Genomic DNA, 21029 nt, shown 5'->3' with positions numbered 1-21029 from the left:
GTACAGCCAGCACAGCAGGGTGAAATGAAGGGTGATGGCAGTGCCTCCTGTCACACTGACCCAAGCAACCCCACTGTGAGTGGTGTTCTCTTGGTCAGGAACTCGTGCACAGCATGACACAGTTTATCTTTTGGCTCAGCCTTGGGTGGAACTGCTTTTAAAAATTTGTACTAAAACACTTTCTGAGAGAGGAGGAGAGACAAAGAGCTGATTGTTTCAAATTGGAGTCAGGTATTAGAATTCCAGGCAAACAAAGACTCTTGGTTCAATAGTTTTCAAGAGCAACCTTTTCAAAAGGCAGTAATTGGGAGCAATCTGAAGAGTAATTTCTCAGCACACTCAGAACTTAGTAAATAAGAATTCTTTTTTTCAAGCAGCTCAACCTAAGACTTTAATATAGAACTTTGACTTAAAGACATAAATTGACTGGAAGGGCTCAGCAGGGCTGCTTATATTTTCATATTTTGCTTTTTAATCTTTAATGCCTAATTCACACTGATAAGCTGTTCAGTAATTGTTTCATGCATTTTTTTTTTTGTGCCTGAAAATGCTCACAGCACCCTTTCTTGAAGCTTAGAGAAAGGCAGGTAGCAGATAAACAGCTATAAAACCCTGTGATTGCATTTAGCTTTGTACACTTTGTTAAACTTGAATTTTTTAAATTTATTTTGTAACTTTCCTATTTTGCCAACTGCACGTAAGGAGTAAATTTGAATTTTTTTACCAGTAAAACGAGTGTCATTTTTAATTGATAATTAAAATTGTTTGTGGTGGAAAGTGGATGACAAAAGATTCACTTTCTGACTCTGCACGATTAATAATTTAAACTTCACTGTCTTTTGTGACATGTAATATTTAAAGACTGACATTTTGTCTCTGGCTATTATAACTGAAGCTTAATGCCAAGTCAAAATGCTTCCAGTAAAAAAACCAACAAAAAGCACAAAAGAAAACCCACAAATTTCAGCCACGCTTCACCCCCACCTAAAGAAACCCTGATAGAACAACAGGCAAAAAACTGAGAATTGAGAAACAACCCAGCTTATTTTTAAGCATTGTTTCCACATGCCAAAAGCAAGTGAGGATAAATGTGTCTGCATGTCTCACTTTTGTAATCTGGCGCTAAAAGCAGTGACCATCTGGGTGCTACTTCATCATGCAGTCTGTTCCCAGCTCACTCATATGTTAAATATGTTAAAAAAAAAAAAGGCTCCGACATGTGAAGATTTACCTTATTCTCTTGAAGATGCACCACAGTTTCCTTCAGAGCATATTCTCAGGGTATCATCAGGATATCTCATCCTGCATGGCAAGAATGACTCAAGTGGCCATCCAGTAATGATCTGTGCAAGGGAATTGGTGGATGCTGACTAAATGCAGTTATGCAGCTTTTGGAAGGAAATAAAGGGAGATTTGGCTCTACAAGTGCTGTAGAGGAAGTGTCAAAGAGCTTAAAATAGAGAAGCATTTTGTATTCTAATGTAAAATAAGCACTGGTTTGAGGCATGGAAGCAAAGTGAGATGTTACACGAGTAAAAATAGTTCATCTGATCAGTGTACAGGGTAGCTGAGGAGCACTGGGCTGGGGCTCTCATGGTGGGAGGGTCCTGCTCATGGCAGGCATTGGAACCAGATTATCTTTAAGGATCCTTCCAGTCCAAACCATTCTCTGTGCCCTTGCCATGTGCCTGATAAATTGCTGTGTGCACTGATGTGTTTGTGCAAGCAGCCTGTTCCTACCTGAGGGGATGTTCCACCAGCATGGCAAAGGAAGGGATCCCCTTTTAGCAAATACTGAAATCTTCTCTTCTCCTTGCCTGGAGCAGTGTCCTACCTCCCATCCTGCCTTTGGAGTCACAGCCAGCCTAGCAGGGTCTTATTTAAGTTCTGCTGGTGTTGGTGTTGCCTGTGCTCTGTGCACTCAGGCTGTGTCCCTTTTCATCCATCTCTGCATTTTCTTGAGTGAGTTTGTTGCTGAAATGTAAAATGAATCAGCAGAAGCCAGGCAAGAGGATTTCCTGAATGTCAGCAGGAGCATTAAACTGGCACTTCTATTGACAGATGGAAGAAACACAGCCTTTGTTTCAAGTTTTAATTGTATTGCATTGAAGAGCTCTAAATACACTTTGTAAAGGCAGGATTGTTCAGTTGGGTCAAGTTTCCTGTTCATGTAGCCATGGGCAGCTCAGGCTTGCACCACTGGAAACTGAGCACTTATCTCCAGAAAATCACTGGTTGCTGTCCCAGGGTAAAGTAATTTTTTGTCAAACTCTGCCCTGAAATGGCAAAGTTTTTCTGTGTAAGCCTGTACCAAGGCACGCTTGGAAAATTATGGCCCATTACTAAAATAAACATCATAACATTTTGTGATGTCTTTGGAGTGTTCTGCAGTTACAAATTCCTCTAAATGTAAGTGAGGTGGGAAAGCTTTGCTTAATATTTAAAGATAAGAGTTAAAAGTTTCAAAGCTGCAGAGATGACATTTGATCTGACTGGTTTTGATAGTTCAAAAGGATGTGCCTTGCACTTGGGAAGCTCTAAGAGGCTGCATTGTTTGTCTAATCCACGTACAGAGTGTGTAACAGCTTCTGCTCACTGCAGTGGGAATTGCAGGTCTTTAGAATCTTAACATATTTAAATATGCAAAACATGTAAACTTTTTTTTTTTTTCCCCTCTAGGATCACCATCCTTGGAACAGGTGCAAAGTGGCTGGCTGTGCTAGAAGAGAAAAATTTAAAACCATGTAAGCCTCAAAAAGCTGGTGAATCCCTTCTGTCCTCCTCCTACCTTTCCTCTCCTGGTTCTGGCTCCCTGTCTTGTCACAGTCCTTTATGTAATTATGCTGGATTGTAGTGACAAATAGTACCAAACATTTGGAAAAATTCTGCCTTAACCTGTGTTGCTTTTCTCCTTTTTAAGGTGAGACACACAATCTCCAAACACTCCACACTATCCTGTCTACAGGATCACCTCTCAAATCTCAAAGCTATGAGTATGTCTACAAACACATAAAAAGCAGTGTCCTCCTGGGATCCATTTCAGGTGAGGTTTTCATGCTGCAGCACCTCAGTAATTCTCTGATTGCCTGTGCAGTTCCTTCCTGCCTGTTTGGGAAGCTGAAGCTTCTGGATCGTTTGGGATTGGTTGCAGTTAAACTGGAATGAGCTGTCTTTAGTGCTGAGGTTTCTCTGCATAATTCACTGTGCCATTATGAAACTCAGGCACTCCAAAGTGGTTTTGGTGGATGTTTTGGATTTTAAGTATGATCATTTATTTTGCCTGGCTGTCCTTAGGGGGTGGCAGGGTGAGACCAAGGAAAGATTCTATTAACCTACAGAACATACTGTTCTGCATATAGCTGACTTTAGCAGAAAATACCTCTTGGAGAGTTCCCATTTCAATTCTTTTGTGCCAAGTAATTGGCACTGCAGACGGATTTTTTTTGTTTTTTTGTAGATTATATAATTAGAGAAATATCAAGCTCCCATGCTGTGCAGTTTGTTGTGAGCAGTTCTGGCTGAGGCAACTTCTGCTCACATCAGGTCCACCACAGCACTCCTCATTTTGCTTTGTACAAAGACTGGCTTTTTCAAAGGGCTTTTAAACTCAGTTTGATTTTTAAAATATAACTGTTCTGCTACTGAAGTTATCTCAGACTCTGGGCTCAGTAAGGGTAGTGCTGAATCTAGAACTTGCTACTACAGACATTAATAGACTCCAATGCAGGAGCCTATTTTTGAGGAAAGCTAACATGATTGATTTGTGTCTTAATTCTCTTCCATAAAGTCCTAGAAAGACTATAAATATTCCAGTTAAGTAAGCACTTTGACAGTATCTATTTTTCTTAAGATAACTGTTCATCCTGAAGGCCTGGCTCCCCTCCTCCCATGCTGATAAGGTATAAAAGCAAAATAAATGTTGAGTGGAATAGCTTGACTGGTTACTTCAAACTAATGAAAACAAACAAGAAAAACATGCCTAAGTAATTCTTTAAATATCTGAAGTCTGTAAAGTAGGGCCTGTTCATTTTCTTTTTTCTATCAATGGAAATTACCTTAAATGAGATTAGAGACTGTTGGAAGGAGAAAAGTTATGCCTTCAGGGATAGTTCTGCATGAAAGGCATACACATATAACAAGATATATAAAGTAAGTAAGAAAACCTTTATTAAAAGTCACAACATCCTAGAATAATGCTGTTTGTTCTGTGCTGCTTAGTGTGGATCAGAAGCCTTTGGCAAAGGTTGACAGTTGGCTGTTCCAGAGTTCCTATGTAATATTCAGGTTTTCTTTTTCCAAAAAAATACTGTATATTCTAAATGGATTTCTTTTATTGCAGGTGGAACAGATATAATTTCATGTTTCATGGGTCACAATGTTACAGTTCCTGTTTACAAAGGAGAAATTCAGGCCAGAAATCTTGGAATGGCTGTAGAAGCATGGAATGATGAAGGTAACTATGATCCAAAATACTGTGCACACTTAGAAAATACAGTAGCTAGATGATCTTAACTTTAACAACAAGTAATAAGTGTAGATGCTCTTTGCTTTCTTACCCTGTTATTTACAGAAAGGAAATGTGAAAAATGCCTTTTTTTTTGTCAACAGGAAAACCAGTTTGGGGTGAAAGTGGAGAGCTGGTTTGCACCAAGCCCATTCCTTGTCAGCCCACACACTTCTGGAACGATGAGAATGGGAGCAAATACAGGAAGGCTTATTTTTCCAAATTCCCAGGTGTGTAAGGAAGGCCTCTGGATGAGGCAGGCTGTCAGGGGAGGCCCAGGTTTATTTGCTGCTGCCCAGTGACAGCCACAGGTGCAGCTTTTGAGTCCCAATTTCCAGGGTGAGAACTCCACAGTGTTTCATGATAACCTCACTCTGTTTTCTCGTGCTTTGTTTTTGAACAGAGATCCAAATAAAAGCACTAAGGATCTCTGCAAAGCTCTAATCCAATTTTGCTGCTGCTCTCATTGGGCAGATGTGCCTGTCCCAGACTGCTTGGCAAGGGTGTGAGATGGGATGGCTCAGGTACAATCAGCTGTTAATGAGTGCTGGCACCTCTGCAGGCTGCTCCTGCAGGATCAGTCCCCAGGGGTCAGTGCTGACCTGCTGCCTCATTAGCATGAGGATTAAATATCTATTAAATACAGTTTGCCTCAGATGTGCATATTCTGCATCCTTAGCCTTCTACAGAGCAAAGCCACAGGCACCTGGAGCAGAGGCTTTTCTTAATAATTGGGCTTTTCCTGATGTGGCACAGCAGTACCAAAACCCCTGGTGCCTCTGGGGCAGGGATTTTTTTAGGAGCACCATCTCCAGCTGCTGTTTTGTTTTGGATGTGGAAATTTTTTCCACTGCTGGGGGCAGTGCTCAGAGTCTATCACTTGTATTTCTGTGTATTTCACTCAGTTAATGCCAGCTGAGTTACACAATGTCTGCTGTGACTGGATGGAGAAATCAGCTGCTTAACCTTTGCCATTCCCTACCAGGTGTTTGGGCCCATGGTGATTTCTGCAAAATTAACCCCAAGACTGGAGGAATTGTCATGCTGGGTCGCAGGTACAGTGTTCTGGTTGGGAGAGTTTGGAGAAAACAAGTGTTAAAATTTGCAGTCCTCACCTAGGAGTAAAATGCACGTGATTCTGTCACCCTTGTTAGCTTTGTATTAATTTTATTGAATCTCATATTGTGGATTTCAATCCTTACAATCAGAGCAGCTGGATTTGAGAGAAGGGAAGCTCATTTTGAGGTTCTACCCCACTTTGTATTTATGAGCACAAGACTGTACTGGACTTGGTTTTGTTCCATGGTTCACAGTGGCCACAGGAGTTTGGAGGTGGTGAATTGGGGAACTTGTGTGGTCTTGGCTTTGCCACCCCCTTGTTTTAGAGCAGAACTTCCTTTCCAGGGGCTCAGGTGTCATTGTGATCACTGACATAGACACAGTGACATTCAGGATCACAACTGAGGCTGAATTTACTGTTTGCATTTCCAAGTTGCTGTTTGGAACAAAGCTCAGTGAATTAATAATGCTGCTGGTCACTGTACAGATTCATTCTAATGAGTAAAATGCCTTTTTGACTCATTCTCTTAAAATTCTGTTTCTAATGTGGTTTTGCTTTCACTAGAGAGACTTGGTTAATTACATCAATTTTTCCTCTTGATTGAGCTGTAATCACATTTAAATGTTTCTTTTGTGATTTTTTTTTTTCAGTGATGGTACATTAAATCCAAATGGAGTAAGATTTGGAAGTTCTGAAATCTATAACATAGGTATGAAATCAACTTTCCACTTCTTCCAGCTATGACATTGTTGCCTTAAATCTGAAACTTAAGCATTACAAAGGTGTTCAGAAGAATTAAGTAAGAAAAAAATTGCTGTTTTCCAAGTGAGACAGTACAGAGTATGTTAGCATCAGTAAAATTTGACTTTGTAAGCTTTAAAACTGGTTGCTTTCCTGAGGCATCTGCAGGGTGGGAAGTGACTTGTTGGGATATACAACAGAAAAACAACAATTTCATGGAGCAGGTTTTTTTTTTCCCCTAACCTGTCAGGCTTTTCTTCTTGCCCTAAAGGCAAGCTCTTGACTGTGTTTTTATTGTACCTTTCCTGATAATTAGAAGTGTTGGAACCCAGAAACGGTCTTGGGCTTGTGCTTGGTATTTCACAGACCATGTTGTGACAGGTGGGGAAACTGTCCCTGCTAATCTGAGACTCGGGGACCTGTTGCCTCCTTGTTCTTGTGTCACCAAGACTGAGTCTCCTGTCCGTGCTGCAGTGGGGAAAACCAGAAAAAATGGCTTTATGTAAAACCTTACCTGTCCCAGAAGTAATAATAAATTTTTGTTGTGGACCTGAATGGCTCTTAGACAAAAATTTTCACAGAAGAGCTAAAATTTCAGCAGGGCAGGCAGAGGTGAGGGTGAGTGCAGGGATAAATAACCCCCAACCCGAGTCACAGGGGGGGATGCAGGTGAGTGCAGGGATGGATAAATAACCCCAAGCCGAGTCACAGGGAGGGGATGCAGGTGAGTGCAGGGATGGATAAAGAGCCCCAAGCTGAGGCACGGGGGGGATGCAGGTGAGTGCAGGGATAAGGGAAGAGCCCCAAGCTGAGGCACAGGGGGGGATGCAGGTGAGTGCAGGGATAAGGGAAGAGCCCCAAGCTGAGGCACAGGGGGGGATGCAGGTGAGTGCAGGTATGGATAAATAACCCCAAGCTGAGGCACAGGGAGGGGATGCAGGTGAGTGCAGGGATGGATAAAGAGCCCCAAGCTGAGGCACGGGGGGGATGCAGGTGAGTGCAGGGATGGATAAATAACCCCCAACCCGAGTCACAGGGGGGATGCAGGTGAGTGCAGGGATAAGAAAGGAGCCCCAGGCCGAGGCACAAGTTCCCTCAGCCCATACAGGACAGGTGATTTTTTTTTCTTGTCCCCTACAACCCCAAAATCCAACCGCTTCCCAAAATCCCAGCTCTAACGAGGATCCCGTTTGCAGTGGAAGCCTTCGAGGAGGTGTCTGACAGCCTGTGCGTGCCTCAGTACAACAAGGACGGCGAGGAGAGGGTGATCCTGTTCCTGAAGATGGCCTCCAGCCACGCCTTCAGCCGCAGCCTGGTGAAGCGCATCCAGGACGCGATCCGAGTGGCGCTCTCGGCCAGGCACGTCCCCAGCCTCATCCTGGAGACCAAAGGCATCCCGGTATGTCAGGGGGGGGAAAAAGCTGCCTGCTGTTTTCTTTGTCACCTTGAATAGTAATTAAGGAGCAGTTGTCACTGCTCTTCAAACCCACGTACAGTGGAAATTTTAGCATCTCAAAAGTGTATTCGAGCTTTATAAATAGTTTGTCTGTGTTGCCTAGCAACATCTTTTCATCTCCTCTTCAGCTAAGCGTGGTTTTTTTTTTTTTTGTTTTTTTTGTTTTTTAAATGGGTTGAGTTTTCTCAGTAATATGTACTTAAACCTCTTAAAAGAAAATACTAAAAAGGTAATTTAACTTCGGCTTTTCTGGCTGTCCATAAGCATATTTTGTTTTTGTGACATTCTTAGGGAAGCTGAGAGCACTCGGCAAACTCAGATCATTTTGTAAACCATTTCACTTTCACATCTGTTTAGCCACTTAAATGTAGCTCTATCACTGTCTTAACTGTAACAGTAATTAAAATGAAATTGCTGTGCTTGTTCAGGGGAAGGAATTCGTGTGGCTGCAGGTTCTGCATGCTCAGTCTTTGGGTGCTGTTCTACTGGAGCTCTTTGTGTGAACTCTTTAGCTGGAATCTCTCTTTTATAGCCCTCTCTGATGTTCCAGCTCCTCAGTGACTTCGAGCAGCAGAATGGGGGTGCAGAGTGTGATTTCCCCAAGTTGATTTGCACACAGGTTTGAGTGTGTCTAGAGGAAAGACCTGAGACTTCAGAGCCATCGTTTGATGCTGGTACCCCTTCCTGCCAGCGAGGGTTTCCCTGTGGAAGTGCCCTAGGCTTCAGGAATACTGTGTGGTCCACAGAGGGATCTGGTCCTGAACTCTTGAGTTAATTTTGTTTCAGGATGCTGTTGGCAGACAGTCCTTGGCTCAAAATGTCTTTGCAGGAGTATAAAATTCCCTGAAGTTTCCATTTTCTGGGCTGCAGCTCAGCTTCTGTGTGGAGTGTTGAACTTGTGAACTGTGTGAATCACCTGCAAGTGCAGCAGGGAGGTGTTTGGGATGGGCTGCCCCTCAGGAGAGCCTGCTCAGATCATTAATTAGTTCACACATTGAATGAATTGAGTGAATTTTAATTACCTTCCAGATAAATCTGCCAGTGGTGAAGTGATCAAAGCTGTCACCCATCTTTCTTTAAAAGTTTTGCTTGGAAGGGAAACTGCCTATTTTCTGCTACTTTTGGAAATGTGTTTGAATCCTCATCTGACAATACAATCTGATCCTGACACTATTCTGGTAGAAACAGTACAGCTGTGCTGAGGTGATTTAGTAGCACAAAACATGGTTTTAGTAGAATATTCACTATTTAAACCATAATGTCAATCTGTCTAGTTCTGTCCTGACCAGATAAACATTCTGGTCATCATCCCCAGGATTTACTGATTAAAGTAAACTAATTTATTTTGAACAGACTTATCTTTTTTTAAAGGGGGCAGTTCCCTTGCAGCCACTGAGCTGTTGTGGTTTCTGTGAAAATTAGGATGCTGATTGTTGAGCAGAGAGATGAAGGTGGCTCAGGAGGGTGGGGTTACACATGACTTCAGCAGATCTAATAGAGAAGTTTGATTTTTAATTTTTTTTTTTTTTGTATCAAGACCAGAGCTCAGAAAGCCTTGGTGCCTCCAAAAACAGAGCTCACCCAAGATGAGCCTTGGCTGCTCCTGATCCTCCTTGTTGTGTCACAAATGACAGTGCTCTGGTCCTAGGAGGAGAATTAGGGGTTTTTCTGCAGTGTCCTGACTTTGAGTCACACAAGGTGATGGAATTTGTGTGATTCATAAGTGGAGGTGAAGCCTTTGCTGGTTACAGTTGATTTTATTTGTTATGGTTTGTCTTGAAACATTTAACTGTAGAGCACCATTTAATCTCAGTTTCACTTCACCCTTTTAGAAGAACTGTCCATTTCAGATAAGAAAATCTTGGTTTTCTTTTTCCAAAGCCCAGGGCAGTTGGGCTTTGTTTTTTGAGCCCACTCTTAAAAAAAAAAAATGAAAAATTGTTCCAACACTGGATGTGTCAGAACATAAAAACCAAATATTTTCAGTGTTTATGCCACGATTCTGTTCTGGTTTTGTTGTTTTATATTGGAGCTTGATCGTGTTCTCACAGAATTGCCAGTAGGAGTAATAAACTGACACAAACTCTTTGAGTTCTACCTACTCTTCAAGTGATTTTCAGAAGAAAGTGCTTCAAGTGTATCAAAAGAGAAGGCATTCTGCTAAATTTTGATAAGAGTTCTGGAATTGGTGGGGGGGGGGGGTTCATGAATATTTTCATCAAGCCACTACATGAAAAAAAAAAAATGTAATTTTATCTTTGCTGGTTTTGTTTTTCAGTATACAGTAAATGGGAAGAAAGTGGAAGTAGCTGTGAAGCAAATAATTGCAGGGAAAGAAGTGGAGCAGCGGGGAGCTTTCTCAAACCCAGAGGCTTTGGACCTGTACCAAAATATTCCTGAGCTTCAAGACTATTAAAGTCACTTGTTTGGGGTTTTTTTGGTTTTTTTTTTTGTGTCTTTGTTCTGTATTTGTTTTGTATATACCAATACTGTATGTAAAGAAAAAGCTCTATTTAATACCAGTGGTTCTTTTAAAAGGAAAAAAAATATTTCATGAAGTGCATTATGAAAGGCTTGGGTAAAGCTTAGCTCCCTTTTATTGGTTAAATATGCCATATATTTTGGAAGTTTTTCCAGCCTGGAAGGAGAAACCTGCCTGTTTTGATTTTTATATATATGTGAGTGCATCTTTTCTGCTTCGATTTACATCAGCAGCCCATCAAATGGGAACACCAATAGTTGCAGATAGAATATTTCTTTCATAAAAATGTTTGCTTTTTTTTTTTAAACTGGATTTTTAGCAACATTTTTCAATCCCTGTGTTTGTCCCCTGTAAGGGATACACAGATTTTTAACTCCTTGCCCCTGAACCATGCAAGTGTTCTCTGTGTAGTGTGTATAAAAAGATTTAAGATGTTTTTATAAAGCCAAATCATAATGCACTAAACCCATTTGACTTGGCTCAGAGTCATTTCAGTCTTGAAATATCTCATGGTACCTTTCGAGGGTAATTGCTGCTTCATTTTGTGCTGGAGCCTTTCCTTGTTTTAAGCTGTTGGCTGAGACTTCTGGGGGCTCAGAAGGTGAAGGGAGCATTTCCCTCCTCCTCAGTGCTGGGGTAACTCCAGGTTATTTCCATGGAATTTACTGTCATTACTGTGGGTTAACATAATTACAGTTGAAGACATTTTGCTTCATTGGTTGAAGTCCTTTATTGGCTTGAAGGTTGGCTGAGGAATTCCAGGGTGTTTCTTTATTAAAAGCTGATGGGTTTTGTAACTTTTTTTAACTAAATGTCATGTTGAAAGTGAGAGACCCCTTTTTTAGGACTGTAATAACCCTCCAGTTTATAAAGGGAAAAAAAAATACTGTAATTAAAAAAAAACTGAGCTTACTGAAACAGTGAAATGGAAGCACTCAAGTGTTTTGTTTTTCATAAAATACAGTTGCAGTAGTTGTACCAACCCTCTGGCATTCAGTGTCTCCTGCACTATTTGAATTTTGTGGGTGAAATATTATTGTACTTAAAATTGTGTTGAATGCATTCAGCGTTGATAAAGAGTTAATTAAAAGGAATCAATTCTTTATATATAAAAATTATATATTACATCCCTCAGCTGTTGCTGTCTTTATTTTCCTTTTGACTGGGTGTCATGAATTTTTAGCTTAGTTTGTTACTGATTTTAATGGGTTTAATCCGAGTCCAACTTAGTCCAAAACTTTGTGCTCATACTTTCTTTACTGTACCAAGTCAGGCCATGCTGATGTGATAATAAAAATTCCAAGCACCCAATAGGAAGGTATAAAAAGGAGCTATCAAACTGCCAATAACCTGTGCTTTAAAGTACTTTTAAATTCCTTTCCCCTTCTGGCTTGCTATATATAAATTTTGCATTAACTGTGACTTTGTATTCATTAAAACTTCATTATATTGTTCTTTAATTCATGCAAAATGTCTGAGGTTTACAAAGCCCACGGATCCTTATTAATAAGTAATTTTGGGTTATTTCATTAATTAAAGATAGTTTAGAAGCACAGATACATTAAGAACATATACAATGCCTAGAGGCTGCTTTTTCCAATCCTTTATCATGCTAGAAACACTGGAGAAAGTTTAATTAACAGATAAAATTTGATTTCTTTTAATTGTCAGATGTTGCAAAGCTTTTTCCCAGACAGCAGTTGCAAACAAAAACACATTTCCTTTTCTATTGCCCTGAAAATTCCAGATTTTCTGGGGTTTTACCCAGAAACTGCATGGATATCAGGATGGAGCTGTTGTACCTTGAGTGCACAGCCCTCTTTTTTTTTTTTTTTTTTTTTTTTTGTGGGTTTTTTTTTTTTTTCCTTTTGCCTATTTATAATTTGAGGTTCACAGTGTTTTGCCTGGAAAGCTCCATGTGCAGATTTTAGTGGGATGTGTGGCATGCAAATAGAAATGGCTCTAAAGCTCTGACTTCAGTGTTCAACAGCAAAGCAATTAGAGCAGAGGAACTCCAGGCTCGGTGCATTTCTCACTCAGTCCTCTGCAAATTTGAGAGTGACTCCCGAGTGCTGTGATGGAATCGGCCCATTTGCCCTGGGGAGATGTGGTTTTATCACTCCTCTCATAGAAATGTGCTTTTGTCAGCTGCTGTTAGAGCAGGTACTTCCCCCTCCCACTGCCTTATGATTTCAATTAATTTCTCTGGTTAGTGGTGGTTCTCAATGAAATAAAACGAGCTGGTACACAGCAGCCCAAGCAGGGCACAGCTGATAAAATTGTTTATTGTTATGTGCAAGAGAAATGGGTTGTGTGAATTACTTATTCAGTGATTTTAAAAACACAGGTAATTGCCTGATGGAATGCAACTTCCCTGGGGCCATTATTGTCTCTCAGGTTAGTGCATACATATTTAAAAGTGTTTCATTTATGAGCTGAGCAGTCACTCACACAGGTAAATGGGCGTTAAAAACAGCTTTAAAATGCAGGAAGGAGTAGCAGGGTCTGAGATTTCTTGAGACACAGCTGTAGGGTTTTGGGTTGGGACAAACTGGAGCTGTAGGGGAGGCTCTGGGCCACCTTTGAGACCCTGATCAGAGATGTTTCAGTACATAAAGGCTTTGGTTTTCCTCCAGGTGCCCTCTGGGCTTCTGCACTGAGCAATTTCTCCACTGCAATTGTTCAGCTTGAGTGGGTTCCTGAGGTGCCCCTCTGCTGCCTGGGTCTTGCAGAACTGAGGACAAATCCAACATTGCTTGGTTCATCCTTCTCCTTTCAAGAGGAAAGGTATTTTTAGCTCATTTATAACCAGGTCTTGGAGAGCAACAAGATGTAACTTAATTTTCTTCTACATTTTTTTTTTGTACAGAGAGGAGGAAGCTCCATGTCCTAACCTGTGTTCTGTCAGAAATAAAAGCGGGGTGGGAGTTGCTGTGAAGCCTGGGAGCTGAGGGGAGCACACACATTTTCCCTGCTGGCACTTAGGGGCCTCTTTAGATTCCAAATAATGAGAGAATCAACATCAGCCTCGGCGTTTTGCTCTGCATGCTCTGTGTGCAAAGTGGCAGTGACTGTGCCAGGGAGGAGAGGGGAGCAGCTCTGGAATGCAGTCAGGGATTCCCGGAACAATTCCAGCTGCACAACAATGGGATGGCCCCAAAGTCTTAATGCAGAGGCTCCAGCTGTCCACACCATTTCTCTCCAGAGAAATCCTCCCAGAGCAGCAGCTGGAGATGAACTCCAGTGAGGAACCAGCTCTGGGGAAGGTGGGAAAATCCTCAGCACGCTGTTGTTAAACTGGGCTGTGCAGCACATTAGTGAGAGCTTAATTGGGCCTCGTACTTCTTAATTAGAAGACCTTAACGAATTCTCGTCCAACTACTTCTGACAAGTGGTTTTGCAAAGTTCAAGAGGCTTATCAGCATTCAGTGTGAGATTCCAGCTGAAAGGATAATGTCCCTTGGAAAAAAACCCATCATCTCCAGGCTTGGTAATTAGTTTACAATAGCATATTAAAGTATGCATCACTAATGTGAGGAGGTTCGCATCGCTAATGAGCAATCTACCAAAAAAAAAAAAAAAGTCCCTTTTCCAGTCTTGTTCCCTCTTCTGTAGATTTAAAGGGAGTTAAGTTTTGGCTGCTGCAGGATAAGGGTGCCACTGGTGGGGGTAGTTGTAGAATCAAGGAATGGTTTGGGTTGGAAGGGACCTTTTCAAGATCACCCAGTTCCAGCCCCTATTCTGTTTTTGTTTTACAAAGGCATTGATTGCTTCTAGCATTCCCAGTCTATTGATCTCCAGCCTGTGTTTTGACAAGGAGCAGGAGAGTATTTCTCTTCACCTTCTATTAGCTACAAAGAGGTTAAAGCTAAATGGAAATAAATTGTGAAGAAAATGGAAGAAAATTTTGAGAATTTGTGCTGGTTTAACTGACTTGGTTTGAAAGGTGAGGTTTAAACCAGCATCACTTCAACCCTCTCCAGAGCTGAAGGAGGTGGCCTTGAGTGTACAAATGTGATACTCAGCTGAGAATTTTAATTTGTCTGGTTCTCATGTATAATAAAATATGCTCGATACATGACACTTCATGAATTAATGCAGGAGTATAAAGCATAGCAGAGGCTCCTGTACAGGATTTGTTCTTACAATGCAAATGCCAAGCAAGGCTTTAAGCAGCCCTGGCTCGCTGGAATCATGGAGCTTATTTCACGCTTCTCTTCAGGGTTTGTTCCCATTTCCTCAACTTTTCTGTAATTAGAGGGTGTGTGCATGCAAGAGGGGAGGGAAATTAGGAAGGAAATGCCCAAAGCAGCCCGTGGGAGCTTTTAGGGAGGTGACCGAGGGAGGAAGCAGGGGGAGAGCTCAGCCTGGCAGCCCCTGCCCTCAGTCCAGCATGGGGGCTGGGGAAAAGGCATTTTTAAACCCTGCTGCTGCCACTGCAAGGGCTGGCCATGGCCTCTGTACCCTCCTTGCCAAAATTCCCTCCTGGCCCTGCTGAAGTGGGAGCAGCTCCAGCAGCTCCAGGCTGGCAGGTGAACCAACACCTGCAAAAAAAAAAATAAAATAAAAAAATCCCAAACCAAGGCTGATGGAAAGGTGATGGAACATGGAGAGCATCAGACAGCTACAGCCTCCCACTGCTACCAGGATATGATCACTCCCCTGGTGAAACCTGTAATTACATTAAGAGGACAGCTGGTTCTAATGGCATAAAAATATTGAGACATGACTGCAAAAACAGAGGTTTTCTCCTAATGCAGTTCAAATTAAAACAGGGGAGGGTAATAGAGATTTTGATAGCTCATAAAAATGATTTTTTTTTCCTGAGTCAGTGTATTATCTTAATCTGTGTGGAAGTAAAGAGCTCTGTGAATGGGAAGAAGAACATTTCCCTCCCTGGGATTACAGTGGTTACAGGCAGAGTGGGATCAGTGCTGAGCTGTTTGATATCTCCAGGGCTGCTCATTCTCCTCCTCTCCCACCCTTTGCTCCTCCAGGACCATCTGTGCTTCATCCCTGCCCTGTGCATGTGGCCCTTGGCACCACGAGCTCCTGCTGGAAACCAGAAGTTGCTTTCAGAGTGCCAGAACCACTGGGAACCTCCAGACACCCAGGAGAAAAGGCTGAACACATTTCCTCCCTAGTTTAAGAGTTTCTGCCTTTATTCCCTGATGCAAAAGCTCAGTTATCACTGAGTTCTATATGAACTAATTATTTTCATGCACAAATAAGGAGGAAGAGAAGTTTTCAAGCAGTGCAGAGTCTGATGTGACAGTTCTATTAGGTTTTGGTGGGTACCTGCTTGACCTGCAAACTGAAACTCCAAAAAGTCACTCTGTGTCTTATCATGGTATTTAATTCTGTGTGCTTCAGCAGCAGGGGGTGAAAGGGAGCTCAAATGGGTTTATTCAGATATGAGACAAAAATAACTACTTTAAAAAAATGACTCTAATCAAGCAGAGAGCATTTTTTCTTTCTGTTCTTCCCCCTTCAGCCTCCCTGGCTCCTGTACCAGGTTTCTGTGCTGACAGGACAGATCACCTTGCTGGGCTTGGTGAACTCCTCTGCCTGCTGCACATGCTTGATTTTCACTTTCAGGATTACAAACCAATCCTTAATGGAGACCTTGATTTGTAAAGGTGGAGTTGGAGGTGTCACATAATGGCCACTCTGAGCTGCCTCACTAACAGGTTGATTCCTGGGTTTAGGATCCCTGGAAATGCCATCTATGGACATTAAAGTAATTAATAATAAAGAAAATGCCACATTGATATGGTTTGGGAATAGGTAATGCACCAAGAACTGAGATGAAGGATTTTGGTGGGAGACAGTGACATAATTTACTGCCCCCCTCCCAAACCTCCTGCACATTCATTATGCCTTAAATATTCTCACGCTGAGTTTTTTCCAATGGTCTAATTATAAACTTCATTATAATTGTTCATTAGTTTTATTTTGTTCAATTAGCTTAACAAGTTGCCAAATGAAATACAAGGCTGGCAATTAGCTTGATCTAATCGTAATGAGCCACTCAAACTGGGTCACCAAATATGTTCGTTTATAGCACTTCTTTTTTTTTTTTCCCCCCAATTGGTGAACAATAACATAAATATTCAGAGCATCTCCTGATCCAAGGAGTGGAAATTTCCCACTCATTTATTAGAATAGAAAAAAAAATAAATAAATCAATTGTTCTGCTCCTGGTAGCTCAGCAAGGTGCAGCCCAGGCACCTGGGTTGCTCTGGCTCACCCAGAGCTGGTCCCAGCTGAGTGGGGCCACCAGTCCCTGGCCTGCCAGGAGAGAGGTCAGCTCTGACCTAAGGTCATTTATCTCCTCAGAATTCCCCAGAATCCCGTGTTAGAGTGGTTGGTGGCAGGAGGGATCAGCTGGATCCTACCTGGGCCCTGCTCCAGGCACAGCCATGGCCTGGTAGAAGCTGGAGGGTGAAGCTGTGCTGCCTGGAGAGGGGGAAATTCAGGTGAGCTGAGCTCTCCTCCTCTGGTGAGGGGTCGTGGGAGGCTTTGGGCAGCCCAAGGACTCAGTTTGAGCCACTCTGATGGTGTTGGCCAAGTTCAGCCCTGTCCAGCAGCTGGTTCTGCTGTGAATTTTGCCTTTATTTTGCCACATTTCCCTTTTGCCTCTCAGCGCTCAGATCTTCTCCTGTGAAGCAGCTGCTCAGCAGCAGCTCCTGGCTCATACGGTCCAGTGGATTCACAACCACCTTTCTTAGACACTGATTTGGGCAGGAGGACCATTTGGTATGAGTAATTCCTCCTGAACATCACGAGCATCACACCCGAACCTCAGGGAAGGGCAGCACAGGGGAGGCTCCTTAGCAAACTGAAGTGGTGGCATTAACTCAGCCCTGGGTTTGGATTTCTCTGGGATCTTGTCCTGCACCTGGATGGAAACACGATAAAATATTAAACCAGAGCAGAGACTACAAGTACCTGTAAGTAATTCATAAAACACCTCTGGGAGGGCAAGCCACGTGCCAGCCCCAATCCGGATTTATCTGCAACAGGATACCCACCAAACCCATCCCGGACAGAGTTTGGCGACCTGTTAATACAAACCTTTTAAAATCTCAGCCAGGCACTTTGTTCCGTGCAGGAAGGAGTGGCAAATCCCTCCGCTCCTGGCTCCGCACACCGCCTGGATGCGGCGCTGGCTCCTGGCTCCGCCGCTCGCCAGCCTGGTCGCCAGCTGGGACGCGGCGGTGTCAGAGCTCCGCTCGCCAAGCGGGCTGGGATTAAAGACGGGAGAAAATTCACACCTCTGCTTTTTCACGCCGCACACAGCTCCGCCAGCTCTTCAAACACCATCCAAAAGGCATTGTTGGGTTTAATGAAGGCGCCCGGCGGTAGCGGCTGCATCTGGAGATGCCGCACAGAGGTGTTCGCGCTTCCAGCGCATCCCTGACGGCTTTTTCCCCTCCAGCTTCAGTGCCCCGACCTGACCCTGGCAGAGCCTGAGGGATCCCCTGGGCCATGGGATGTGCCCTGCCCGCCAGGAACGGCGACACCGGGCACAAAGGAACAATTCCAGGGGCTGGGATGTGCCTGGGCACCCACCCGAGGCCAGCAGGACCCGTGTCAGGAGAGGGCTGCGCTTGAACAAGTCGTGCTAAGAGCATCGCTGCTCCTCGTTCACTCTGCTCACTTGTTATCAGTTTTATTCCTGCTGGGTTTAAATCAGGCAGGGGCAGATGTAAACAGGCTTGTAATAAGCTGCGGGAATCGCAAAAGGGCTGCGTGACACATGGCTTTGCATTTGATTCAAGTAGTTGCAGTCATAATATCTATTAATTTTTGTAGTGCTCCTGGGAGCAAAAGTCCCTCCTTTTCATTAGAGAGACCCGGATTTCTAAAGATCTCGGTGTTCGACGCAGCCTGCTCGGCACTCATGCTGTGAAAAAAAAAATCCCTTTGTTTACACAGCCGATGGCCTGGGTGGGGACGGTCCTGGCACCGGGGCCACCTCCCCTGCGTTTTATTTAAGGTTCTGCAATGCTCCTGCTCCGACATCCCAGAGCTCCGCTGAGAAGCGAAGGGTGGGCGGAATGGCTTAAAAAAAAAAAAAAAGAGCCAAAAAACCACATATATTCCAGGCAAAAAAAAAAAAATTCTCAGTATAAATGTTGAAGCGGAGCGGCGTCACAGATGACAGGTCTTCAAAGCCGAAGCACGAGGGGAGGGAGGGAAGCAGGCAGATCCCTCTGCCTTGATTAGCGAGGTTTTCCAACGCCGGCTCGCTCCCTTTCTGTCTCCGGGCTGCCTTTGAAACCACCCCTTTGACGGCTTCAGGCATTTCTTAGTTTAGCTGAGAAGGAGCGAACAACGAGAGAAGGAATCTGTAAGAGTGGCAGGGCCTGTGCGCGTCTCCCGTACGCATTTCTGGAGCACAAAGGCTGTTTTAATGAGCAGGCAGGCACGGAGCTCGCTGTGACTCCTGCTTTTAGCAACTCTTCGCTCATGGAGCTACCTGGGAAGTCTCCTGGCTGTGACCTGCGTGGAAAAACGCTCGATGCTTTGGGTTGATTTTGATTTCCATGGAAAAGCAGGTCTCGCCTGCTTGAGGAGGGCAGGCACGGGAGCATCCGCTGGTGCCCAAGGTGTGAGGTGCTGCGGGCTGAGCTTTCCTCATCCTCCTCCAGAGCTGCGTCCCTCCCATCCCCGTGCCCGCATTTCATCTCTGGGCAGCAGGGTGCAGCGCTGGGGGCCGGGTTTTGGCACTTTTGGAAGGATGGGACGTGAGGCTGAGAGCCCCAGGCTGCTGGGAGAAGCACGTTCTCCTTCTGCTCGGTTTTTAGGGAATTTGTTCTGTTTTTCCCCAGGGCTGAGTAGCTCCCGTGAGCTCTCTGTGTGTGAGTTTGACTCGCTGGAAGCGGGGTTTTCATGCTCCATCCTTTGAGCCTCTCTGGCTGGAGCCTGATGGATGGACACACTTCCTCCCGCTCTCCTGTGCATCCCACTGCCTGGCTGCGTGGTCCAGCTCCCCCAGCACCCTCCTGGTCCCTGACACAGCTCTCCTGCTCTCCCTCCGAGCTCACAGAGCCACAGGAGCAAAGCTCCTTCCTTGCCACAAGCACCTAACCCATTTCTTTGGTTCCGACCCCATCTTCTTCCTCTCTGGTGTTTCCAACCAGAGGAAGAGGTGAGACAAGGCCAGCGGGGTGCGGGCCAGGCAGACAAGCCCCCTGTCCTTTGCAGGTGGCCCATGGCGATGGCCAGGGTGGCTGGGCAGGGCTGGGTGCCCAAGGTCATGGATTCTGCCGGGCACGCCCCACCTACCCCATGCAGGTGTTATAAATTCAACAGGGAGAAATCAGCCAGGCTCCTCTCAGACCTGTCTTAAACCAATTTAATTAAATACAGGTGAAGAAGGAAGCAGAAATTACGGCAATTCATCACCTTTTAGTCTCTGCAGGTGCTCGGCAGCAGCGGAGCACCGCAATTCCCGCAGCTCTGCGCTTTTCCTCCTGGGGGTGATTAACCCGCTCCCTTCTGGCGAGCGAAGCCCTCTCATCCTCGGGGCTTTAAGGATAATGAGTGAGAAGATAATGAAAAGGAAAAAAAGCCCTCAGCAAAGCAGCGCTGTGATTCAGTTCCTGCCTTGCTCGCAGGTTCGCTGCCTGATGCGGGCTGGGTGAATCACTCACCTGTGATTCACCGCGATATTCTCTCTGCCAGGAGAACAGCGGCTCCTCCCCAGTGCTCCCTTCGCTTCCCCCCTCTGGGGATGCCGCTGGGCACCAGGCAGGGACACATCCCCGGGTAACCCCAATTTTTTGTACCGAGGTCGCTAAATTCCATCTCAGCAACCGCCAGCGCCCTGCCAGCCTCCCTCCAACAGGATCCGCTACCCCAGTGGTTTTCAACGTTGCAAAGTGGATGCGGTTAGTTTTTGGCAAAATCTGAGCTTCCTCGAGCACTTTCTTGCAGCCTGGAAGCAAGCAGTGGGCAGGTGTGGTCAGTGGGACAGCACGGATCACGGTGCTCTAAGTGGAGCAGGGTTTCCTCACTGGCAGAGTTTCTGGCTCTCTGCACACACAAGGCTTAAATCTCAAGTTCCACATCAGTTATAGGACAAGGAAATGTCATTTTTGCAAAGCTCTGATCAATTTCTTGTGCTGTGCAGAGCTCCAGGGTTACTCGAGCTTCTTATTCCCTCCAGGAAATCAGAGTCTAAATAAACACAGCTCAGGATCCGGCCCCCATCCTTCCCTCCCCCAATTCCCAGCTGGGATTTTGCCTCCTAATACCTCAAGACATCTTCAAAATTCCCATTCTTTCTCTTCTCCTAGGGGCATTCCCGAAACCTCCCATCTTTTGACATATGAGTGATGTGAAAATCAACAGCTTTCTGTAATGCTGCAAAGTCTTTCAAGTCTTTCATAACACAGGTTGCCTCTGTGTGCAAAGTCACGCCAGCACAAAGGAAGTGTAGCAACATCCCACCGGAATAACTCAGAAGAAAATCTCCTTTGGGAAAGGAATTATTTTGAGGATCACATATGGGAGACCCAGATTACGGCACCACGGGCGGCTCTGCTGTCTCGGCGTTGTCTCCTCACGTAGCTTTTGATGCTCTCGCACCAGAAGAAAACAGGGAGTGACAAGCCATGCTGTAAGGCAGCTAAGGAGCTTGGAAACGGCTCAGCAGTGATATGGAAAGCAGAAACTCCCGGCATGAATTGTGCAAATCCAGTCAAGGAGCACTCATCGTCCTGTTGCTTCCATGAGGAAGCAGCGCTCCATCAGCTCTCTGTTATTTTGTTGATTT

General features: G+C 44.4%; 1 protein-coding gene across 1 annotated transcript in view; it reads left to right on the top strand.

The window, feature by feature from the left end:
* The window catches only part of AACS (acetoacetyl-CoA synthetase), a 36888-nt gene extending 25511 nt beyond the window's left edge, over positions 1-11377 (top strand). Inside the window, exons 11-18 of the mRNA XM_088175889.1 lie at positions 2680-2744; positions 2921-3043; positions 4340-4453; positions 4609-4734; positions 5490-5559; positions 6215-6273; positions 7502-7704; positions 10040-11377. Of these exons, the coding sequence (XP_088032015.1) occupies positions 2680-2744; positions 2921-3043; positions 4340-4453; positions 4609-4734; positions 5490-5559; positions 6215-6273; positions 7502-7704; positions 10040-10177 (898 nt within the window). The 3' untranslated portion in view covers positions 10178-11377. The remainder of the gene's footprint in view (positions 1-2679; positions 2745-2920; positions 3044-4339; positions 4454-4608; positions 4735-5489; positions 5560-6214; positions 6274-7501; positions 7705-10039) is intronic.
* Positions 11378-21029: the final 9652 nt, after the last annotated feature.

The sequence above is a fragment of the Sturnus vulgaris genome, chromosome 19 (assembly GCF_052056855.1).
Source record: "Sturnus vulgaris isolate bStuVul1 chromosome 19, bStuVul1.hap1, whole genome shotgun sequence".
In the NCBI taxonomy this organism is placed as follows: Eukaryota; Metazoa; Chordata; class Aves; order Passeriformes; family Sturnidae; genus Sturnus; species Sturnus vulgaris.
The sequence above is the reverse complement of the archived record's forward strand: the minus strand, read 5'-3'. Positions and strand labels throughout refer to the sequence as shown.